This window comes from Phallusia mammillata, chromosome 1, assembly GCF_965637545.1.
Source record: "Phallusia mammillata chromosome 1, kaPhaMamm4.hap1.1, whole genome shotgun sequence".
NCBI lineage: Eukaryota > Metazoa > Chordata > Ascidiacea > Phlebobranchia > Ascidiidae > Phallusia > Phallusia mammillata.
The window spans coordinates 10,700,084-10,725,742 of NC_137252.1; the positions used below are offsets into that span (position 1 = coordinate 10,700,084).

Sequence of the window (25,659 nt, forward strand, 5' to 3'; positions counted from 1 at the left end):
GTATGCAGTACGTTTTATGCTTGTGAAATGTTTAGGTTGTGCTTGATGATGCATTTTGCACGCTGTAAACCCGCTTTCCAGTTCCAGTGTATAAATAACAGCCCTTTGACACAATAAAAAAATTCAGAACTGTATGCAAAAGCAATGCAAACTATAAGACAAGAATGTGAATGCGAGGCCACAGCAACAACACTAAGAGCCTTTCTTTAATCATTGCTACCTAAATTAGCTTAAGACTAGTTTCTGTGTAGTCTATGCATATATGTGAGCAGGTTTTTTTAAGGTTTGGTTTGGGTGACCGCTAAGTAGTTTTAAGAGACCGCAAGTGTTTCATTTAAATACCAAAAAATAGCCATATTTGCTTAAACGAATTATTTATTAGGCTACTGGCAAATTTTGGGAACAAATTTCTTTCGGTCCCCCAAAACACCTTAAAAAAACACTGTATGTGAGTATAGCACATGTATAACCATTTTGCCATATGATTTTGCCAACTTAAACATAAAATCCGAATCCTAAGAAAAGTGCACCTTTTTCCTGATTGACAACTAACCCTATAAAGTATAAACAACATACAAATTGGAATAACCCGTGAAAACCCATACCACCTTACTACATGCATTTAACTTTGTGTGTTATTTTCTGGTCCGCTGTTTTAGGTGTTTAGACCCTATAGTCTACGTCTGACTTTCTTAACCAAGAAACATTTGCTACGGAAGCCAGTCAATGAGCAAAAAAACAGCAAAAAGTCTGGTTTCGATTATATTGGGAGCTTGGACTCATAACTGGTACGGATTTAACATATTTCTCCTACACATAGACAAAACTATTTTCACAAAGGGCCCTGTTTTTTTTAAAGCAAGTCCCCTCGGGAGGAATGTTCTTTTACCTGTTTGCTGTTTTTAAACAAACTTAGGCTCCCCTACCGATTTAAAACCGGAAGTTTGACTGTGCCCACCGAATGCTGAATCGACACTTGTCTGGCCGGATGTCTGGTTGTTGTGCAAATAAGGCGATCTCTTTACATTGACATTTAACACTTCGCTGCTAAATTCTTCTCCAGCATTGAATTGCGAAATTAATGACAGATGCATTTTTCAGAGTAACATCACTTGTAATAGTATCTGAAAAAAACTACTGCTCGAGCCTGCGACAATGCATATTTACGACCCGTTTTGTCAGGGGCAGATGTTCAGGTTCGGTTGAGGTAGGCGCGTTACATGGAGCTCAAAACAAAACTAACCCAACGCAAAGTCAAAACTATTGTTTTTGCCTCTTGGTATGTGTTTTAAATGTGTGACATTAATAGCTCACAATGGTATTCCAGACTTAAGGGCTGACTAGAAACATTATAACCAACCAAGAAAAAAAGTGCTGATCAAAACATGTGTGCAAACATTCGCAATGCGGTTCGAACATCCAATTGAACGCATTCTCAGTTGAAAGTTGCAATAAGACAAGTGTTCGCAAGAGTTGCACTGTTAACACGCTTTTTATCGATGTGGCTAAAAACTCGTTCCATTAAAAAGTTTCAAATAAACCAAGGTGTTCATAAAAGAAAGTTAGGCATTACCAACGAAACAGTTGTTGTGTAACAATTCGTGAGATTTATGAATGTATCTGTTAGAGTTTAAACTATTCTTGGTTTGCGACGTTTTCAGGAGATTGACAAATCTATAACTTTTTGTTTTGTGGATTACACAAAAACGACATCTTTTGTTTAGATAAGTAGTCATCCAGCAGACAAACATGAATAAAGTGGTGACACCTCCATACAGCAAAGAGGTAATAAAAAAATGTTTCTGTGTACAGTAAGCTACTAAAGCATGTGTGCTGTACAATATACCGTAGGCTATATATATTAAAACTATACATAGTAAAATAAAGTTGTACTGCACTGTTGCTCAAATAACAACTTTCAATTAAAAGTTATACGTTTAATGTACAACACAACACAGTACTTTTTCGTAGGAAACGCCTGGATGTTACCTTAAAGCCCGTTACGTTCTGGCTATAATGGGCTTTGCCGGTATATTCAACGTCTATGCGTTAAGAACCAACCTAAGTGTAGCCATCGTTGCCATGGTAAATACCACAAAACAAATAAAAAATGCAGAAAATCAATCCAATATTTGTCCAGACAGAGGAGCAAGTCTGGTATATAACGCAGCAACGGTAAGCTTGCATTTTCAGAGTAGTATGTAGTTTACATATTGTATACTTTATAAGAGGTACATATACGCATACAGTAATTCCTTTTTAAGTTTTTACAGTGAATGGTTCTAGTGATAAATGTTTTGTGTCAGAACGGTGTGTTCGATTGGGATCCAGTACAGCAAGGTCTGGTATTGGGATGTTATTACTATGGATACATAGTAAGCAACGTGCCAGGTGCCTGGTTAGCAAGGAGAATCGGATTTAAGAAAGTTTGGGGTGGTGCAATGTTCTGTTCATCGATCATTACTTTGGTGACGCCGGCTGCCGCTTACGCCAGTTTTGAACTCTTCGTTGCCTTGAGGGTACTTCATGGATTTTTCCAGGTAAACCAAACGTACACCACAATTTTTCCAATGTAATAAAAACTTATTGTAGGGAGTATCGTTTCCCACAATGCATGGTGCCTGGGGATCTTGGGCTCCTCCTATGGAGAGAACACTTTTGGTGTCAATACACATATCAGGGGCGAGTTTTGGAACATGTGTAACTTGGCCTCTAGCTGGTCTTATTGCTGATGGATTAGGCTGGGAAGCTATCTTCTATTATACAGGTAAATGATCTTTCTTCTTTCAATTATTCACAAAAGTACAAGATTACAAGTGGTTGTTCATGATAGCTTCATTGGTTTTTAACATTGCACACAAACAACGTAAAAAACATAGGTGGATGTGGGTTATTGTGGACAATGTTTTGGTTTCTGCTGATTCATGACACACCCAATCAACATCCACGAATTTCTGAGAAAGAAAGGAAGTTCATCAACGAAAGCATCGGTCTCAACAAACCTAAAGATAAGGTATGATATGTGCAACACATCAAAATTAAATACCTCTATACACCCTTTTGCGAAGAATACACGAGTTCGGACGCCATGGAAGTCAATGTTTACATCCCTATCTGTATTTGCCATAATAGTGGCACAATTTGCAAATAACTGGGGGACCTACACGCTTCTGGCAATGTTGCCGACCTACATGAGCTCTATACTCAAATTCAACCTGGCCGCGGTAAGGGCACAAATGCCGCAAATTTATAAACAACATCATATCGTAAATTTTGAAGCAATATAATGTGTTGAGCAACAAATAATATTCGAATGTCTCCAACTTTTAGAGTGGATCCCTATCCTCTCTGCCATATATTCTCAAATGGATCTTAACATTGTTAGGAGGTTATATTACTGACATAGTTCGAAAGAGAAGACTTGTATCTACAGTGGCAATTCGGAAGATCAACACAACGTTGGCTTTGGCAATTCCTGCTTTATTTCTGGTGTTGGCTGGTTACGTTGGATGTAATGCAACTGCAGCTGTGGCATTCTTTTCCATATCTGTTGCCTTCGTAGGTGTAATAGGTAACGCTCCGATTGATGAAAAAGTAACTATACGCATTGATTACTAAACCATTGGAATTCAGCTTTGAGATAATTGATCCCCTTGTTTAATGTAAATTAAAGCCTTTTTGACAACAATTTTAAACTGAGAGGAAAAGCCCGGTTCAATTAAGTAATCTTGTTAATTACAAATTGCACAACTCCTTGTAATCAGAAAAACACATTTTGCGCTGTTGCAGCTTCCGGTAGCAGTACAAATATACTTGATATTGCCCCAAAATATGGAGGAATCGTCTTTGGAATTTCAAACACAATTTCCAATTTTCCCGGCTTTCTAGCACCACAAGTCGTTGGTTTTCTGTTGCAAGACACGGTAAAGTAATATTAACAAATGGTGTTGAACACCAAAACTAGTTTTCATAATTCGCAATCTCCAGAATTCCCTAGAACAATGGCATACAGTGTTCTGGATATCAGCAGCAGTATATTTGGTTGGAGCCGTCATTTATCTTGTGTGTGGATCTGCAGTTGAGCAATCGTGGGCAAAAGGCGACATAGAAGAGACAGAACCAGCAGTTTCATATTAATGCACAATGCGCTATTTTGAAAACGCAAAAAATGTTTGTTACCTAATAAACGTGTAGTTTTTTTAATTTTGTTTCAGTTAGACTTTATCTACCATATTTCTAAAGTGCGTTTGAACTTCAAATAGTGGTATAGGAGCTTTTTATGTCCTAGCTTTTATCACATGCAGTTTTAGCTAATCAGGAAAACATCGTACTAATGTTTTTGCGTTACGACCTCAAACGTCAAAAAGTATGACACACAGTAGATCAAGGAGTAATACTGCTCTAAATGGCCATTTCTATTTTTACTCTCACCTCACTTGTTTGTTACTCTATCTCTACACTTCCAAAAATATGTTTGTTGTTTGAGAATACTTGCTTGCATTTTCTATGAGCATCAAATTGCTAGAGCTGAATTTAATTGCCGGATGCGATGTGCGATCAATCAATTGTTGTGACATACGGCTGCTAGCTAAAGGATCGTCTTTCTTTCGGCGTCCTAGAGGGAGCATAATTTTGTTGTGGTATCGTCGTCTATAAAGCCGCAAGTGTAATACGTAGAGCGCGATTTGGTTTTGTACATGTTTTTTGTTTTACATCAGCAAGATGCCTATGTGAAACCAACTTGTGGTTCTTTTTTCGTATCAGTGATGAGCCGTTATTGCAGAACTCGGGAGGTTTCAACATGAAATCATAGGGCGCATTGCCTACTGAAGGCAAAATAACGAACCAAGTCGGTCCTCCAAGTATTTTCGTATGGCAGCGCATGGCCTAGCATACTTTGGGATTCAAACCACGGTCGGGCTAATCCCAGTAAAGCATATAAGTACATCTTAACTCATCTAACGTAGAACTGGTGATCTCCTAATACAGGCGCCATCAGCAAAATTTCAAGCCGGATACTACTAACGATTGTGACAGTCAGCGTTTTATTCAATGTTTCATTACACGACTTTGACTGATAAGTAAAGACTGTTTAATGGCAACATTGCAATATTGTCAAAAGTGAGGTATAACTGCTTTGTTGGAAAATTGCACACAACGTAGATATATTGAAATATTTGTAGTGAGTGCGATATTAAGTTGTGCAAATGTTGCAATAGTTTACCAAATCGTTTCAATTTGTCAGTTCAAAGCTCGCAAGGAAATCAAATTGTGTAGCAAAATAATTCAAATGTTCTGCGAAATCATGCCATGAACTTTACAATGTTTCCTGTCGCAGTTAATTAGGATGTAGATGTGCCTCTGTGATTTGCTGTTTTTGTGATTTAACCGTAGGTATGTTTCGCCCTTAGCTTGGATTGGACGCCTTTTCGTGCAAACGTGAATAGCTTAGCGCCTTTATTTGGAGCATAATCGCACTGGTTCGCTTTATCCTCTGTTCCAATTTTTTCGCAATCTTTTTTAAAAAGTAATGAGCAAACGAACAGAAGTGCAACGATACGACACCTGCAGCTTGGGAGTTTAAGTATCTGCTTAATTTGTGCTGACTATAGGCTAACCTTGAGATTCATAACTATTGACATTATCTCGGTCGCCAGCCTGGATCACAGATTAATTCTACCTCTCTAAACTTTATGTTTCCTTATTCTTTCTAAAGAAACTATAAATAACAATCTGTTGGAAGGTAGTTTCGTTTGGTGGACAGAATGACAAAAAATGCTACTTGCACATACCTTAAAGAGGTAAGTCATTGGGAGTTATATCAGTTACCACAATTCAATTCGGATTTCGCTACTTGGAATTGGTATTGTGTCGGTTTAATTTCATCTCCGTTGTGGTTAATGCCAAGACTAGTTTAAACTAGTTTTGTACCAACATCTAAAGATTAGTTCACAGTAAAGTATGCAAAGCCGAAAGCAAAATACACGTAGATATTCCCGTGAAAGGTCAACAAATTTAGATTACCAAAAAGTCCTATCTTGTGCAAAATAGATGATAGTTGGTTCTACAGTAAAGAATTTGAAAACTTAAAGCTGACCAGAAAATGACAAACCTGGCATACACACATCTTACGCCGTTTTTACTTTTTTACCTCTAGGAAAGAACACCAGGATGCTACCTAAAAACCCGTTACGTTCTGGCCATTATGGGCTTTGCTGGTATATTTAACGTCTATGCGTTAAGAACCAACTTAAGTGTAGCCATCGTTGCTATGGTAAACAACACAAACCAAATGGAAAAATCAGGAAATCAATCCGAAATTTGTCCAGACAAAGGAGCAAGTGTTGCATCTGATAGATCAACCGTAAGTAAACAACACGTAATTTTACATAAAGTGTTTTTAACCAGGATGGAATATCTATTTGTAAAAATAAAATATCTTGTTTTCATATCAAATGTTTTGTGATAGAACGGAGTTTTTAATTGGGACCCTGTACAGCAAGGACTTGCTTTGGGATGTTATTACTATGGATACATAATAAGCAATGTGCCAGGTGCCTGGCTAGGCAGAAGAATCGGATTTAAGAAAGTTTGGGGTAGTGCGATGTTTTGTTCATCAATCATCACTTTAGTGACGCCGGCAGCCTCTTACGCAAGCTTTAAACTGTTTGTGGCTTTGAGAGTAATTCACGGATTTTTTCAGGTAACTCCTGTTGATTAAGTCTACCCAAAACTGCTCTGTATTTCACAAATTTTACACAGGGAGTTTCTTTTCCCACAATGCATGGTGCTTGGGGTAGTTGGGCTCCTCCTATGGAGAGATCACTTTTGGTTTCAATACACATATCAGGGGCAAGCTTTGGAACCTTTGTCACGTGGCCAGTAGCCGGAGTTATCGCCGAGAAACTCGGCTGGGAAGCTATCTTCTATTTTACAGGTTTCTTGGTATATTATGTTTAGTGAAACTTTACCTATTCCAGCATACAAGCCCTGAATATTTCAGTCTTCCACTTTTGTTACATTTAAAACACCCAAACCATACTCCAAACAAATGAGATATGCCTTTGAAGTTTTACATTTATACCACCCAATATTTCTATGCTTTAATACATATTGGTGGATGCGGTTTACTTTGGACAATACTTTGGTTTCTACTGATTCACGATACACCCAATCAACACCCAAGAATTTCTGAGCAAGAAAGAAAATACATCAACGAAAGTATAGGGCTCGACAAACCCAAAGATAAGGTACAATCAAGAATATACCGCGACTCCAAACCCAACAACACCTCCCCTATTGTGCAGAATTTACGAGTTCGGACCCCATGGAAATCAATGCTGACATCATTTCCAGTATTTGCCATATTGATAGCGCATTTTGCAAGTAACTGGGGAAACTACACTCTTCTGGCAATGTTACCGACCTACCTGAGCACTATACTCAACTTCAACCTGGCCACGGTATGTCTACAAATACCCGAAATCGTAAACAACATCAAATGCAAAACAATGTATCAAGCAAAAGCAAAATTCAAATGTTTTTTTTAGAGCGGATTCCTTTCTTCTCTGCCGTACATTCTAAAGTGGCTCTTTACATTGTTGGGAGGTTATATCACTGATATCATTAGAAAGAGAAGAATTGTGTCTACAGTGGTGATTCGAAAAATCAACACAACCCTTGGTTTAGGAATTCCAGCCTTGTTTGTGGTGTTGGCTGGTTACATTGGTTGTAACGCAACTGCAGCCGTGACATTCTTTTCAGTGTCGGTTGCCTTTATTGGTATGACAGGTAACACAGATACTCCCAAATCGTTAGCTCGATTAAGGTTTAGTTCTGGTCGAATATGGCACTGACTAAAAAAGTAAATTAAAGTCCTTTTCAGTTTTTACAAATACTGTAAACTCTACTATTCACACAAGAACATTTTACATTTTTGTAGTATCTGGCAGCAAAGCAAATGCACTCGACATTGCACCAAAATATGGAGGAATCGTTTACGGAATTTCAAACACAATTTCCAATTTTCCTGGATTTCTAGCACCACAAGTAGTGGGGTTTCTGTTACAGGACAAGGCAAGCAAAATTAAATTCCCTATATATTTTGTTGACACCAAAATTTTGATTTCATACACGTGTTCTCTAGAATTCGCTAGGGCAATGGCATACAGTGTTCTGGATCTCGGCAGCGATCTATTTGATTGGAACTGTCACTTATCTTGTATGTGGATCTGGAGTAGAGCAACCGTGGACAAAAGGCGACATTACAAGAAAACGCCAAACAGTGTCAACGCAGTGCTAAACGCTGTGGTTTTGATAACCGTAATCTTTGATAACCAGACTAATGAGTGAACTTTTTAAAACTAAGTCAAGTCCTCAATACAACACGCTTTATTGCATTGTTAATTTACATGTTAATACAATCCGTAAGTTGCTAATAAGTAAAACTATGGGATGGCGAAAGTTACGCTATTGAACATGTACAAACATTTTTAATCAGGTGCCGTAAAGTAAACTATATTCAAGTTGAACTTGAACAAAAATCTACAAAATCTTTTTGGTGAAGACGTTATGTTACATTCTTGTGTGTCAGATTGTAAGTCACATAATGCTTAAATAGTGCCAACAGTTTTGTGGTTTTAGCCAGCAAATAGGACTATCTTGGTTAGGTCTGAAAACAGCAATATGATCAACGTAACAACTCAACTTGGTTTTGAAATTTTTAGCTATAGACAAGCAACGTGTTTCAAGGTGAAATGGTGTATTTAATGATTATGATTCAGCAACTTCCTGAAATTGCGAGTGTTTCAAACTATTCATTTGCTCGAAGAGCGATGTTCGTTTATAAAATTAGCTTTATCAACACGAGATTATACACCGGATGCTGTAAAAGTTGTGGAAGAGCACACTTTAATCAGTGTATTTGTCACACAGTAACAGTGGTAGTGGTGATATTTTAGCTTTCCGCTTCAAAAATGCGAAAATGTTTTTGTTCATAATGAATAGTGCACGTATCTCCAACATTAAGTTCTTAAACTAACTCGACTTCTGGATGAAGAGTCAACTTCGGAGGTAAACGTAGTTTGAAAATTAACCCTAAACAAAAAGTATCAGTGGGTCGCTGAAACAAACATCCGCAAGAGGGGCATATTTTTAAGAAGCGCAATAATCGTGTATTAATGTTGGACAGGAACTTGGCGGAATGGTCCGGAGCGCCTGACCCACATACAGATATTAAAAAACCTGATCGGGAATTGTCCCCAGGACTGTCTTGGGTTGGAACCTCGTGACAATATGCCAATTTGCAACTCAGTTCTGTTGATTTTGATGTCGTTCATCGTATAAAGCAGGAGTCGCTTTAAGTAGATCGCTCAGCAACCTTTTTGGATGTGCGGTTGTACAAACAAAGATTCATGGTACAAAGACACCAAACACATCGCAACGTAAGCATGTGTCATGACGAATCTCTAAGGAACTGGGCATGCAAGTAAAAATAAGATCTTAGCTCGCATTCTATGCAGCGGAATTGGGTATTTGCCCTTCGGCAGTCTTAAAACGTTCGTACAAAACAAAAGTACCACATATTGCTCCCCATTCCGTGGGACAAAATATAAATATACAAAGGCTACCTTACAAGACAAGATAGTAAATATTCAACAACATATAGCGTCTGAGGAGGAGTGCACTGCCATAAGGCCATTTTGCTGTCGAAAATCGAAACGATTATGGTTTTCTCTGTTTACAACAAACACAAAAAATGCATGGTTTTGCAAATTACCAGGAATCTATGTTATTCACAACAAAACGACGCGTGACACATTTATGCATTTAGCTATATCGTATTTTCCTCTGCTGTAAACCCAAAACAATAAGACGTGGACATCTGCAAAACACATCGGCCTAATATGGGGCATTTTGATACCAGATGTCCCAGCTCAAGACAGGTAAACCTAATTTTGTTGTAACGTTTCTAGTAAGCCTATTACAGTGGTTCTCAGGGGACCGCCGTCCCTTAGGGGTCTGCCACGCGATTTCAGGGGTATTTCTTAAAGTACTTCTACAATCTTATGTAATATGAGATCTTACGAGTGTATGAGCAAAAATGAGATGGACAAACGAGTATTTTATGACAAGAAGTGGTTCTGTACTTCATTTTCAAGTAATAAACAGGTGATTGTTTGCATGCCATGTTTATATTGTTTTAGTCTTGTTTGTGAGGTAAGAAATTGCCTTTGAAACATTCCCACGTAAAGTGATCTTACGAAACTAAACTATTTCTTTTCTGCATGTTATGGGAATGCTTTCGATAGAAATAAATAAACTTTTAGTTTGGTAACTGTCAGTTTTATTTTCCCAAGGTATTTTATATTTTATGAATATGTTTATCTTGGACCGCGAGTGCTCAAAAAAGGGACCGTTATGACAAAAATATTAAAAAAAGTTTGAGAACCGTTGGCCTATTAAGACTACAATATCTGTCTCAAGTGTTAACAAAAATAGGGCATTTCAATTTGTACTTAGTCAAGCGTGAATTCACTCTTACGCTTATGGATCTTTGTGTGCCAATTTCAGTTTAAATTAGAGTTAAACTATTTAACAGGGCAATACCTCTAAATGCATACAACGTTTTGCATACCACCATCTAATTTTATTCAATGAGTTACGATGTAACAGACAGGGCAAAAGTGGCAGATTATCTGATTACATACATAATATGTCAACAATCCAAGGTATTAACAACACATCACAAACACGGGGCTTCAACATTAGACTGAACACTAGGTTTCAGTCTCAATACAACCAATCCTAAACACTAAACACAAAATATCTGACTCGACGCAGCTAAAGCGAGGCGCTAATATGCCCCACCACAGCTTGCGTCGTACGTTTCTCTTTTACACTCAAAAAGGAAAATACATGAAAAACGTTACGAGAAAAAATACATCAGTCATCCTTTTTTGAAATGCATGGTTCTAGTTTGTTTAACAACAGGAAGCCTAAACGTTTTGTCACCATCCGAGAAAACCGATCCGTGTGCAAATGAACATGGCATCCTGCTTTCTGTTGGCAAAACATACATCGTTCAATTTGAAACATGACGGAAATGAGTCTGTGTTGTGTCTGTGTTGCCATAACACAATGTTGGGTTTCGCAAAATTACACCAAGTTGGATAATGGAATATCACACCAGATGTGGAATTACGCCAAAGTTGTTAATGTTGTTTAACTTGTTTCTGACTCAATCGTATATGATGGAAAACCCGCTACATTGGACGTATAGATTTTGTACACGCAAATAGCACTTTGGATTTATTTAGTAATGGGATGAGAAACTGTTAATACGCATCTACATCTAAGCCTTTTCAAGAACACCTAGGTTGAGAATAAGGAATAAAAAGGGCACGTTTAATACTACAAGGGATTTATACTTAAAATTAAACCAAGTGGTGTTTTAAAGCTAGTTTTGTTTCAAAATTAACGCGTTTAGTTACGGTAGTAAAACCACAGGTTTCATGTTTGAAAATAATGACCTTGTTGCTGTCAATTTGGGAGGAGAGATATTTAGCTAACGTTATTGACAATGCCAAAAAGTCAGTAAACTTTCCCAAAATCAATTGTTGTACGGGTTTTAAATCTTGTGCAGCTCCCGCTTGGCAAACGTAATGAAGCACACCCAAGTAATAATAATAAACACAACAAAATAACATCGGGGAATTCATATGCATAAAACACTGACGGATGTTTTCTGGATCGGCAACTTAGTTTTGTAAAATTTGTTTTTGATGGATTTGAACAGGATTAAACACAAGTTTTTTGTGGTAAAATAAAAAACAAACCTTAAACAACCAAAACACAAGGACAAAAATAATTTAAAAACCAACGTAATTTAACCATTAACAAATGCCAAAAGCAACCTGGTAGTGACAGCGGCAATAAAGTATGGGAGCATGCGCAAACAGAGGACGGTAGTAAAGTACCTCAAAAGTACACTGATTACTAGTTGACCTTTAAATCAAATCATTTTGTACACTGGGCTTAAGTGTACGTCAAGGGTGACTATGCTTCATGTTGTTTGTCGGTTTGTTTAATTTGTTTGTGAGCTTGAAGCGTCGCTCTCACTTCAAAACTATTGGTGACATTTTAGCATGTATCGGCAGTTGTAAACAAGTGTGCTGAGTGGTTTAAACATGTGTCCGCCAATGCAGTAAAGCCCTTTTCGGCAGCATTTTGAACAGCATTGTCAGAAGCTGAAAATTTCTGATTTTTAGAGGAAGTTGAAGATAGTGCAATTTTTCAATGGTTCTGTAGAATCATTTCCTAAACAGTCTAGCCAACTAGGATATAGATTCTCGAATTGTTTTAGTACGTTGCAAAATATGTTTTGTTGGTAACAAACGTACATACGCACAGACACATTGATCACACAAGGTGAAGATAATGGAAACACAACCATCCACTAAAGAGGTACGTAGTGAATTCAAAAATCTCCAACTTTATTGCGAATTAATTGGCTTCAAAGATACTAACCCAAATGTCCTTTTTTTAATTCACAGGAAAGTACACCAGGCTGTTACCTAAAAGCTCGTCATGTGCTAGCCATAATGGGCTTTGCGGGGATATTTAACGTCTATGCGTTAAGAACTAATCTAAGTGTGGCCGTCATTGCATTGGTAAACAGCACAAAACAGATAGAAACTGCTTCAAATCAGTCAGACATTTGTCCAGACAAAGGGGCAAGTGATGCATTAACGGTAAGCAAACATGACGATACAAGCCATCAAACTGCATAAAACATTTTGCTAGCTTTTGTGTTATATCCCGAGCTGTTAAGCAATCTGAACACATCATTGAGATAGCAATCGCGTTGCATCTCAAGTATGAATTTAATTTTACCTTATTTTAGAACGGTGTGTTCGATTGGGATCCAGTCCAGCGAGGTCTTGTGTTGGGATGCTATTATTATGGATACATATTAAGCAACGTGCCAGGTGCTTGGTTGGCAAGAAAAATCGGGTTTAAGAAAGTTTTTGGTGGTGCTATGTTCTGTTCGTCAATTATTACTTTGGTGACGCCGACAGCCGCTTACGCAAGCTTCGAACTTTTTGTGGCTTTAAGAGTGATCCATGGATTTTTCCAAGTAAACCATATTCGTTGTCTATTAAGAACACTCTTGGAGTTTGTTTTTATTAGTGCCACTATTATCCAGGGTGTCTCGTTTCCCACAATGTACGGCGCCTGGGGATCTTGGGCTCCTCCAATGGAGAGATCACTTTTGGTGTCAGCACACGTAGCAGGAGCAAGCTTTGGTACATGTGTTACTTGGCCACTAGCTGGCCTCATTGCTGAAAGTTTCGGCTGGGAAGCTGTATTTTATTTTACAGGTATGTCAGCTTACTGGTCATCATAAACATTTACTTAATAATGCGCCTATGAATTACAATACAGTTGAATCATTATAGGCGGAGGTGGTTTACTTTGGACAATGTGTTGGTTTCTGCTGATTCACGACACACCCAATCAACATCCACGAATTTCTAAACAAGAAAGAAAGTACATCAACGAAAGCATCGGTCTCAATGAACCAAAAGACAAAGTAGGTCATGTTTTACTTAAACATTCCAACACAATCATGCCACAAAACCCCTTATTATGCAGAATGTACGGATTCGAACGCCATGGAAGTCAATGTTGACATCACTCCCCGTGTTTGGCATTTTGGTGGCACATTTTGCAAGTAACTGGGGAAAAACTACAAGCTTCTGGCAATGTTACCTACCTATATGAGCACGATACTTAAGTTTAACCTGGCTACGGTTTGTTTACTTTATTTCAAATTGATAAACAATATTCAAAAATCTCTAAAAACGCTCAATAAAAGGTGAAAGATTTGTGCCAAGGGAGTGTGGTACAATTTTCATTCTGTAGCGGTCTGGTCTGAAGTCTTACTTTAACTTGGAAGTAACAAAGCTACGTTAACCGACAAAATTTTAGATTCTGTTGGTATGAATGAAACAACGTATATTCCAAAAACATTTCAATTATAGAGCGGATTCCTTTCCTCTTTGCCATTTATCCTCAAATGGGTTATGACGTTGTTGGGAGGTTACATCACAGATAAAATTCGAAAGAGAAGACTTGTGCCAAATGTAGTAATTCGGAAAATCAACACGACCCTTGGTTTAGGAATACCCGGGTTGTTTGTGGTGTTGGCTGGTTACATTGGATGTAATGCAACTGCAGCTGTGGCATTCTTTTCCATGTCGGTTGCCTTCATAGGTGTAACAGGTAACACGGCAGCTTTTTAATCGAATGTATGTATCCGGAAGCATGAGTAAAGTTGTAGTGCTTAAGCAGCGCATTTATAATTTATATCTACAGTTTCTGGTATCAAACCAAACACACTAGACATTGCACCGAAGTACGGAGGAATCGTCTTTGGGATTTCAAATACAATTTCCAACATTCCTGGATTTCTAGCACCGCAAGTAGTGGGATTTCTATTGCAAGACAAGGCAACTAACAAATACTATCACAAAACCTCATTCTGCAACACACACAAGTTAGATTTTGTGATTAAATTCTCCAGAACTCCTTGGGGCAATGGCACCTTATATTTTGGATCTCAGCGGTGGTCTATTTGGTTGGAGCTGTCATTTGTCTTGTGTGTGGGTCTGGAGTTGACCAACCATGGGCAAGAGGCGACATCACGGAGAAGAAACAAGGTTTTCAAGCAATGTGTTAATTTCCCCAAAAAAACAGAATCGCTTATGCAGTTAAAGCGGTAGTGCATAATAAATGCGTCTCCCCGCCAACACCACATAAGCTAGCGTAACATGGTGGAATAAAAAACGTTATTTCGTAGTATTTGGCTGACAAAATGTATTTCTGAAAAACGACATTTCTGAGTAGATGCAATTACATTGACATGTATTTTTATTTAGGCACCAGAAAAGTCTTGGACGAAGAGGTTGATTTTAAAGTATAGGAATAAAGTGTTTACAACACAGGTTTACGTTGCCACTGCTATTTGTCCGAAATTCGTGTTCTTGTTAAAACTATTTATGTATGTTGTTTCAATCTTCACGTTGAGTGACCCAAAATTAAATGCGAACAAAATCGTTTCAAGTTTAACTGACACAGTCAGAGAACAACGAGCTTTCGGCCCCGTCCGAAAAAGCGTCGATTACTGGATATGTATTTTGGACTGCTTCAGATCAGAAAGCATTAGAATCTCATGAAAAACAAACTTAATATACTTCATAGTATAATTATCACCAGTAAAACAACGATTTGCTGTGGTGCTTTCAAAACAAACCTGCTGTCCGTATGCCACAATTCGGGTCTTGGACGTAATCGCATCGTTTCAATGTTGTACACCAGTGGTTCCCAACCGGGGAGGAATTTTATGAGTTCAAGGGAGGAATTTCATAAAAACTGTAAAAAAATTACGTTGAAAATTTTTTGTATCGACATTATTATGTCCATTATAATTTGGGCCGGTTCACATTTGGAACTGGTTGTAAAGGATTCTGAAATGGACATCCATAATAAAAAGGTCTATTTCAAATTGCTATAATTTTTTATGTTATATTTGTTTTTCGTCTTATGGGGAGGAATGAATAGTTCGAAAATGGGCAAAGGGAGGAATGTAACAAAAAAGGTTGGGAACCACTGTTGTACACACCTAAAATAATTCGATGCTTATCGGTACACGGCGATATGGTTTTGAATATATTCGCAGGATCAAGTACAGCATTATATTCCAGAAATGCTTCTCGACAAGTAATTGTTACTTTTCAAGAATTCCAGCACAAGGTGGTTGTGAAGAACCTAGCAGAGAATGGCTGTGACTTCACGAACACAAAGGCTAAAGTCCCAAGTTGACAAAACCCTTTTTACAAGCAACCAGGGCACATAGCCTGCCTATTAACAACAATACGGCACGTAATGTTTTGCGTTGCCGCGACTGTTTTTTTTTCTTTCGTCGCAAATCTAAAAAGAAAAAGGCGGTATATCCACAAAACATGTGGTATAGCATTTGGGACTTTCGGCAGCTAACCATGGAAATATGCCCGTTGTTGCGTGTTTTATTTCGAGGGTTTAGTTAGATTATACTGCAAAACCTGTTATGTTGGTACTCGTTTTGTTTGTATCCACCCAAGACAGTCCCATCAAGGTCGGCTCAGCGCCGAAGGACCAAAATTAGATTAAAAATATACAGGTCGTTGAAAAGTAACGCAAGAACGAGATCGTGCAGCAATGGACAATACTGACATGAACATATAGTTAAATGGAGTTTGGGGTAATCATATCGGCAAAGCATGCGATTCGGGTCTTGGACCTAATGGCATTGTTTTAAGGTTGTACACACTCTAAATAACCCGATGCTTATCCGCCTTAGGCGATGTGGTTTACAAATGCTCGCAGAATCACGAGGTACAGCATTATATGCCAGAAATGCTGACCGTCAAGTATATAATTGTTACTGTTCAAGAATTGCAGCACAATGTGGTTGTCAAGATTTGGTAGTAACAGCAGTAAATGCAAAACCATATAATCTATGGCTAATCTTAATCTTACACAGTTTTCTATAACAGGCATAAAAACAGTAGTAGCTTCGCCAAAAATATGTGACTTTGCAAAGCTAATGAGAAATTTTGAACAGCAAAAAATGGAATATCGCAACAAATGATGTTAACGTAGAAAACTGGACAAAATAAGAACTGACTGTCAACAAACGTTTCCGGAGAACAAACAATACAGAGACAAAGGGGTAAATTTGTTAGTATAGATGAAAATCCTATGGCTGAAGAATCAGAAACAAGAAAGCACTTTTTGGGTGAAGGTAAAAATGTGGTGAGTACAAGAACAACTGTAGAACTAGCTGCTCAAGGCTATACTGCAAATCAACCGCATACTCCTTCAACCGTAAATCAACCGTAAAATCTAAACGAGAATCGTTTTGCTATAGTATGCATGCTGACGCATAGACAGTTTTGCGCGTGAACAGCAATGTGAAGCCATGCTATAGAGGACTTCCTTTGTTGGTACTCGCGAATTGGGAAACAGTAATATAAACATTGGCAGCGTTCGTAGTGTTGCCACAAGTGCAATTTATCTATTACTGTTGAAAGCAGTTTTATGCCATTTTAAGAATTTTTTTAAGAAAAGAAAGAAAACTTAATCCAATGCGATAAATATAAGTGTAAAAATAACCATTTGTTACATGGCTCAAAAGGGCATGTGAATACCAGACGTAACCAGTGTCCGGCATTAATAATAAACTCCACGACAAAATAAAAAATAGACACGAAATAAAAAAGGGATTGGATTACATTTGCAATTTTCAACCAAATTGTAAGCATATGAACGTTAGTGACTTGCTGCATTGACATGACCACATGACCAAAAATGCTAACTGATATGCATTTCTAAAACCATCAGTACCCGATAACAGCTTTGCAATGTGTTGCAACTGCACAAAGGAAACGGCACGGCCTTATTGGTAATACAGTAGTTTCCTCATAGCTCGTGCTACTTGGTTTTTCACAAAGGTTTTATTTTGAAATTATAAAGGCCTGCTAGTCCCATGTTAGCTTGCACTGTCTCACGACATGATGTACATAACCAAGATGCAGACAACAAATCAAAAAATGACTGTTACAGTGTGGCACTTAATTGTACAGTGACAATATGTTGTAACTAAAGTTGAAACAGGTTTGCAACGACAGAAATGCCAGTTGATTTTTGCTACCTTTTTTTCAACAAAACACGACCTGCTGCGATAAAAAAAATACGAAACATTTAGATTACCAGCTGATATTCGAACATACTGTTGTTGTTGTATGTCGAAAACATAAAACAAACGAAGTTAAAATACCGGTTACCTTTATCCCACATAAAGGTTGGGTGGGTTTTATAAGTTATCATCGTTGTTTGCACAGCGGACAAAACAAACAAACGCGGTTGCATTGACGGTTGCAAAGAAAAGTCATAGCGGTAAACTTATAGCGACAGTGAAGCATTAGGTACCAATCATAGTAATAATCTTCTTTAGCAAATTTAAGTGAATTGTATATGTTAAAATTAATTCAAAGTTTTAGCAGCAGTTCTCTAGCAGTCAAATACTATGTCAGATGAAAGCAATTGGGACAATGCAATGCCTGAGGTTTGTGTTTACTTGCTAACCAGCTGCTGGTACAATCTAGAAAAGTAGTCAGCAACTCTTTAACACGCCTCCATTTAGGCCTACTCGTAGCGTCAAATTAATAATGGCTTGGCGGTCTGTGTTTTATTCAGATTGATTATAATCAAATAATCAAAAGCACGCAGATTTGCATTTGTAGGGTGAGTTTTGGTACTATCCGATCTCAACAAATTGAAAACATAGCACTATATATAAAATAAATTATGCTTCTCTGGCAACTGTATTTCTTTAAACGACGGTTCAATGTCCTATTTAGGTCGCCTTCATCAGGGTAACACTCCAAAAGTAACAACCGCATCGAACAAAACGAAAAAGGGAGAAAAACGTACTGGCGGCACGATAAGCGCAAAGATAAGTAAACTATGGCATATTACAATAAAAAAACTGCCGGAAGAGCTAAAAATTCTGTTGATAAGTAAACTATATTTATCAAACTGTATTTCGAGGTCGAAAATGAAAAACACCTTGATTGAGTACAAACCTTAGCACAAAGTTGCCAATCTCGGATCGGATCTAAATGATAGTTTACATAAACCAACCGTTTAACTGTTAACATGGGCGCCGGCAGAACATTTTGCAAGAGGGGGCAAATTTTGGCTCATACTTTACCACATCAAGAATTTTTTACATATGAAGCCATAAATCGTGTACTTCACAATTGAGTTGCCTAAGAGTTAAAGCATTGAACGATGTCACAAATCCCCACGCTGCCACTTTAATTAGGTTTGGTGCTAAATATGTTAAATTACGGTAAATTGAAATTTCCAGGGGAGGGCAAGTGCCCCCTCTTGCCCCTACGTGGCGGCGCCAATGACTGTTAACACAAAAACGCATGGTTCTGTATACAAAGACTTTGCAGATCGATTGTTAACAACAAAACGACGCATAATGTTTCATGGATGTCCGCAAACTACATTGGACCAACAATAATATAATGTTTCTTGGAAAATGACTTGCATTTTGCTGCAATGTGTTATCGCTATAGCCTATAGCTGAATGTTCTATAGCTAGTAGGCCGATAACTCCCGTCGCTACGTTTTCTTTCACCTTGTGAAATAAACTAACCACAACTGAAAACATATTGGTTACGACAAAATATCCTGGTTGATATTTATGTAGTTTTACAAGTTTGCAACAAAACTCAAAATTTGTTAAGAGCAATTGGATCGAGTAGAAAAGCGTTTCATAAGTAAACGTTGCATAAGACCTCGATACACGTAACCTTTTGGGTGCACATTGGTATTTGATGGTCTTCTCAGTTGGATTTCATTTCAATTCACTAATAAGCTTTTCTTTAAAAATACATTTAAAACGTTTTTTTCACAAACTCTTTACAGCCCTAATGATATCGTCAGTGAGCTGTAACGTTTAAAGCATGTAGGATTTTAGTGCAATATGTGTATTAAAAAACTATATTCGTATTGTGGGAGTTGAATGTTTTGTATATTTCAGGAAAATAAACCCGGACTTTATATCAAAGCCAGGCACATTCTGGCTTTGATGGACCTCCTCGTCATGGTGAATATGTATTTGACCCGATCAACCTTAAACGTCGCTATCGTTGCCATGGTGAATACGACTAGCAGCACGGAAAACGCTAACACCACAAGTTCCTGTCCACCTAGAGAAACCGGGAACGCAAGCGTTCCAACGTCGGTAAGACATAAACAAATTTACAAGAAAGCAGACCTAACTACAAAGGTGGCCTTCCAATCTTTTGCAGTTTGTATTCACTGTGTTCTATTGAAGCGGATGTAACAAATATTGATTTTGTTGTCTATTACAATGGGTATACATGTAACTTATTTTTTTTTCAACTTGCTACTTCCCAGTATTCATAAGCGGAAACGAATGGGTCCCGGTGTCGACCAGAACAGTTTATCTGTGTTGGCGCGCAAATAATTATAGCAGCTTGATTATACCTATAGCTATACCACTAAAAATACTTTTCACCCATTATTACTGTGCTCAATATTCATTTGATATTAAAATTCTTTAATTGCCTTCGAAATGCTAAAATATCAGCTTCCAAAGTTGCCCTTCAAAGCAAACACACCTCAGCCGGAAAAGCATTAAACCCCAATCTATGGTTCCTTATGTCAACAAAAATATTTACTGTTTGCAGAATGGCATGTTTTCTTGGGACGCAGCGGAACAAGGTATTTTGCTCGGAAGTTACTACTACGGATATATGCTAACCAACCTCCCTGGAGCCTGGCTTTCGCAACGGTTTGGATTTAGCAAAGTTTTACTCGTCGTCAACGCTATTACTACACTCATCACGATCGTGACGCCACTAGTAGCTTATCAGAGCTTTGAACTACTGTTGGCTTCGCGTATTGTACTCGGATTCGTGCACGTAAGCTCTGTCTATTAGAATACAATTTTCACCTACTCCTGTCCTGAGTTCAAAAGTAGGGTAATAGGCAGGGTTTCCATCGATTTGAAACCGAAAATAAGTACAATCGAAAAATTAAGTTTTAATACAAAACGAAACAAACGTTTTTGAACAAATCTTTGCACTTATACAATCCATGACATACTTTATGCAATATTATGGCCAGAGACAATCTGTTCCAGCAACTCCTTGTTCGTAGAAAATACTTCGTGCATCTCACAACAGCTAAGGTCTAGGTTTGCTTTTACTTGTAGCAGGGATATGACTAGTAATTGTTGAAAATAAGACAAAAGAAGGACTCAAGTCAAAAATTATGACATTTCCAATTTCTAAGAAATAAGCACAATGTACTTGTCTAAGACATAGCCCTTCAAAATAAGGACAAATCTTACAAATAAGGACGGTATGGCAACCCTGGTAATAGAAAGCACACTGGATATTTCAACACGTTACGTTTGAAAGGTCAACAAACAACAAAAATGAGAAAATCACTGTGTTTTTACATGAATGAAAGGTTTACCATAAACCACAGCATATTTTTACGGAACAGGAAAAACATAACCTGTCACCAGACAAGTCATAAGTTATTGCGGTTTCATTAAATTACCTTTGTTGCATTTATAGAACCAAAACAAAACTCATTCTAATATCTTGGTATTTGTTTAGGGCCCCACATTTCCATCTGCGTTTGGATCATGGACAGCTTGGTCACCGAAACAAGAAATTAGTTTTTTTATATCACTGACGGTTTCAGGGACCAGTTTTGGAACAGGCCTATCACTGGCCTTATCCGGACTGATCGCGGGTGGGCTTGGTTGGGAAGAGGTCTTCTACATCACAGGTATTTTTTTTATCTTTCACGTACTGCTTTGAACGGGAACGGGACGTTAATGAGTGGCTTTGAAATGGTATTTTGACAAAAGCGACAACGCGTCACAGCGACATTTGAATATGTTGATGGTTTACAACAGGGTTTTTCCCACGAGGGGCACCGTATTTTATCAATCTAACGCTGTTTTGCGAATTTAACTTTTCCCCTTATCGAAGTCAAACCCATGGATTGAAATTTTAAACTTGTTCAATGACAAGATAGTCATTCAATTTGTGAGGGGGATACACGAAAATACCAGAAACCCGGTACCTTGTTTTATACTGAGCCCGAAAGTTATACTTAGCAAGGTAAAATTACGACCAAAATGTAGCCGAGTGTAAAGTCGGGCCAAAATTGGGATCTGGCACAGTTTGGAAACAATCACGCTTAGTAACTACTTAAACTGTTCATATCCAGGTGGTCTATCAGGTTTAGTCACGATTATGTGGTTCTTTCTCGTTTACGATTCGCCTGAAAAACATCCCCGGATATCGGATGAGGAGAAGCGATACATAACACAAAACAACCACGCCGCTAACAACAACTTTACTAGCAAGGTGCGATTATTTGAATAAAATCGATAACCGCCTTGAGATATAACCGGTGTACCCAAAGTAAACTAAAATGATTATGTTTAGATTTTATTCTATTTTATTGACATCTAAATTACAACATTTTCTGTAAAACTACAACACTACAAGACATAACACTTGAATAAGCCATCGCTTTGAGTCAATGCGCCATATTTTACCAAATGCATTCAAAGTTAAGTGTTCTTTTACAATGTGTTTAAAAGTTAAAATGATTGAATATTGATTTACGTGTTCAAGCAGAAACTGAAAGTCCCCTGGCTGTCGATGTTAACTTCTCTGCCTCTAATCGGGATGGTTATTTCACATTTTTCTCTTAACTTTGGCGCCTACACTTTGCTCACGATGCTTCCTACTTATATGGCGACCATTCTACAATTCAACGTTGCAACGGTAAGACGAATTGTGGTACTAGTTACTAACACCACACCCCACGGTAAACCCAAATTTCGCTAAATTTAGATAGGCGGGGCAAAGACCGAGTTATTTATTTAAGAGCCAAAGAAGGGTAGGGTTAGGAAAGCTAGTAAACTTTTAGGTTAGGAGGAGGATCTAATTTTTGAAGTTGAATTTGTTGTATTTTGAGTGACAATACCTTACCTAGAACCAAATGGCGCTACCCGTCAGCATTTTTATACATATATCTCTGTAAATAAGCGTTAATGCTGCTTTGCGCCACCAAACGGAGTTTAGCTAAATTTGAGACTGTCGTAAGGTATGATGTTGATAGATTTTTTTACAACAATTTGCAAACAATGTTTATCTTGTTTTCGATATCAAGATTAATGTCTCATTCACATCAAAATCTAAAGCACACAGGTCTTGCAAATTGGGCAAATGCTTCACTGTCATATTTACGCACAAACAACTTACTAAAACGATTCGAATGTGTCACAACAGTGAATTAGCCGAAAACAAATTTTGACTGTTCACAACAACAACCACAATCTATACAAAAACTTATGGTTGTTACAGAGCGGAGTGTTGTCTGCCCTGCCATATGTTCTGGAGTGGCTTTTTACTGTGAGCGGTGGATACGTGACGGATCAGCTGAAAAGAAGAAGATTGGCTTCAATTGTGTTGATACGAAAGATCAATAACACCATTGGATTGACCATTCCCGCTGTTTTTATAGTGCTTGCTGGTTACATTGGATGTAATGCGGCCGCAGCTGTAGCCTTTTTCACTCTAGCAGTCGGATTTCAAGCCATAACTGGTAGGAACGGCAATGCGTATCTTGATTTACGTAACTAATTTGCCCATAAATACAAACTAAGAAAATGTATTTAACGTTTGACATTTACGATTGCGAATTTTTACAGTCCATTGCAATATCAGAAGACCTCTTATTCAGACTCATTAACTAAAGTTAAACAAGTGTTTTTAAGGAGAGACAACAAATAACAGTGCAAATGTTTTGTATCATACAGTGAGCGGATGCCGAGGAAACGCAGTTGACATCGCACCAGCATTTTCCGGGATCGCCTTTGGAATTTCAAACACAATCGCCAACACGCCCGGCTTTATAGCGCCGCTAGTGGGCGGGATTATTCTGAAAAATGACGTAATTCCATGCTTAATTGCTTCAACTTAATTTTGTAGGTATTACTGCAACGCTTAAATGGTTAACTAGCATTAAGTGTGAAAGCTGACTTTTTTTCTTACCCGAAATTCGATAGGCTATGAATCAGGGGTCTGTAACCTTTTATGTACGGCGGACCGTATTTGAAAGTGCAATTTTATCGCGGACCGGCCTTCAAAATCAACAATTATTTAGCAATAAAACGCTTGTATTAGTTTATCATCCCCGAAATGCACGAGGAAAATTTTCATTTGACCTGAAAATAATACGGCCCGGTAACGAACTCCTCGCGGACCGGCACCAGGCCGTGGCCCGGCGGTTGACGACCACTGGGCTACGTGACAATTAAAAAAAACGAAACGTTGTTGATTATTAACAGGGGGACCGCTTTTAGAAAAATTTAAACTACCTAGCATTTAGTGTTTTATCGCGAAAACGATGCTATTAATTTGAGATTTTAAATGCGAGAAATTATTTTTTTCCAACACATGAACAGACCGCGAAGGACTATCTTGTTGAGCGGACAACTCTTGCGCTTTAGACCCTTTTAAACACACGTTGAATGTAGTTCTGTGATGCTAAAAAATGCGCAACCACTTGATGTATTGTTTGGGTTTTGGACCTGATTCTTTGCGAAACTTAACAAAAAAATCCCATGTTAATACTGAAACGGCACACAACGTGAACGTAAGTCCCACTAAATGTGTTGAAATCAGTCTCTAATTGGTAAAGCATGACCACATCAAAGAATTTCAAGCTCACATTGCGAACAACAACTTCGAAGTAACGTTTTAAATTTTAGAGTTCAATCAGCGGATGGCAAAGTCTATTTTGGATATCAGCGGGAATTTACATGTTTGGTGCGCTTGTATTTCTGATCCTCGGGTCCGGAAAGGAACAGGAATGGGCCAAAGTAAAAGATGACACAAAATCCAATATTGAAGGTAAAATTATTTGGGGACATGTGTTTTGTTTAATTTTTGTTTAGGAAATGCTTTCTTTTCGATCTGGCAATAACTCAGGTAAGGACCTGTGTAGGCTAAACATCTCTACTGGTCAGGTCAGTATTTCTAAAGTTAGATTTATCAAAACCCAAGAAAAGCAAGTTAAAATCTCCAAGGGGTATGGAAGATATTGAAAAAATACTTCAAACTCGCAAAGAGATTAAAAAACCAGAAACGCGAGTCGTTTTGATTTGATGTGTATCGCTGTTTAAACACTGAACAAAGAGTGCACGAAGTTGCTGGTTAAACTATCCACTTTTTTTGCAGGTTTCGACAACTCCGCGGCAGATGAAGATACAAAACTTTAAAAAATGTCGCAAGAATGTATCAAATACTTCGTGTATTTTACAAGCGTAATATCCTCAAATGCGTTTTATTGATGTCTGTGCTACGTATGTAACGCATTTAGTTCAATACAACACACATAATCGCCTGCAGCTAGAACAGTTAAATGTTTGAACGTTGGAAATCCTAAGAAGTTTTCTAAACTACAAAAAATCCTCGTGGTTTGGAATGAAGGCATTACATAGGCATACGTATGAAATCGGGCCCAAGAACCACGCAGTTTTGTGTTTTCAAGCGCTGGGTCAAAAGCGTTTTCACATTTTTAATTATAAACATGATTCATAATTGTGAATAATTTGATTGTTATCAGTTGGCTATTGAAAAACGTAACAGCAATATTCATGAACTCTGGTCGCCTAAGACCTACATTAACCCAGCAGAGAATGACCTTGATTGAACGAACACAATACAAACGATCAGTAGATTATTCACAAGCTGAACGGCAAAAGTCCAAGACACAAACTTTATTCACCCTTTGTGGCCTTTCTTTTGGCAAACACACAATATTGCTGAATGCTGACACTGTTGTTTCATTACTAAAATGTTACTAAAAAAAAACAGTAAAACAATTTTCTGGATTTCCTCAGCAAATAAAAACACAGAACCATTAAAACTTACAACCAAAGCAAATGAAGAAGTGCTTTCTATATATCTAAATATT

At 37.9% G+C, this 25,659-nt stretch overlaps 4 protein-coding genes across 6 annotated transcripts; all 4 read left to right on the forward strand.

Annotated features, from left to right (window-relative positions):
- The first annotated feature begins 1,116 nt into the window (after positions 1–1,116).
- On the forward strand, positions 1,117–5,176 carry LOC145205026 (sialin-like). Its single transcript, XM_080077665.1, has 9 exons — positions 1,117–1,785; positions 1,972–2,175; positions 2,307–2,540; positions 2,593–2,767; positions 2,880–3,013; positions 3,069–3,224; positions 3,331–3,571; positions 3,790–3,923; positions 3,988–5,176. The coding sequence occupies exons 1-9, from the start codon at positions 1,750–1,752 to the stop codon at positions 4,135–4,137; spliced, it is 1,464 nt and encodes a 487-aa protein (XP_079933791.1). The 5' UTR covers positions 1,117–1,749; the 3' UTR covers positions 4,138–5,176.
- Positions 5,177–5,498: 322 nt separating this feature from the next.
- Positions 5,499–8,352, forward strand: LOC145229260 (sialin-like). The gene is made up of 8 exons (XM_080094596.1): positions 5,499–5,801; positions 6,158–6,364; positions 6,470–6,703; positions 6,763–6,935; positions 7,115–7,250; positions 7,308–7,463; positions 7,551–7,791; positions 7,943–8,352. The coding sequence occupies exons 1-8, from the start codon at positions 5,766–5,768 to the stop codon at positions 8,350–8,352; spliced, it is 1,593 nt and encodes a 530-aa protein (XP_079950722.1). The 5' UTR covers positions 5,499–5,765.
- A 4,086-nt stretch (positions 8,353–12,438) lies between these two features.
- LOC145229347 (sialin-like) lies at positions 12,439–14,786 on the forward strand. The gene is made up of 7 exons (XM_080094708.1): positions 12,439–12,465; positions 12,555–12,752; positions 12,905–13,382; positions 13,461–13,688; positions 13,993–13,997; positions 14,046–14,286; positions 14,380–14,786. Exons 1-7 carry the CDS (start codon positions 12,439–12,441, stop codon positions 14,784–14,786), a joined length of 1,584 nt encoding a protein of 527 aa, XP_079950834.1.
- A 1,804-nt stretch (positions 14,787–16,590) lies between these two features.
- LOC145209440 (sialin-like) lies at positions 16,591–25,090 on the forward strand. Of its 3 annotated transcripts, XM_080079723.1 has the most exons (10): positions 16,591–16,857; positions 19,661–19,864; positions 20,334–20,567; positions 21,273–21,447; positions 21,895–22,034; positions 22,311–22,460; positions 23,043–23,283; positions 23,498–23,631; positions 24,452–24,593; positions 24,921–25,090. In XM_080079723.1, the coding sequence occupies exons 1-10, from the start codon at positions 16,804–16,806 to the stop codon at positions 24,959–24,961; spliced, it is 1,515 nt and encodes a 504-aa protein (XP_079935849.1). In that variant the 5' UTR covers positions 16,591–16,803; the 3' UTR covers positions 24,962–25,090. The 3 variants fall into 3 exon arrangements, with proteins under 3 accessions (XP_079935849.1, XP_079935851.1, XP_079935852.1); XM_080079725.1 differs by lacking the exon at positions 24,921–25,090 and having other exon boundaries at positions 23,498–23,665; positions 24,452–24,517; XM_080079726.1 differs by lacking the exon at positions 24,921–25,090 and having other exon boundaries at positions 23,498–23,669; positions 24,452–24,514.
- The last annotated feature ends 569 nt before the right edge of the window (positions 25,091–25,659 follow it).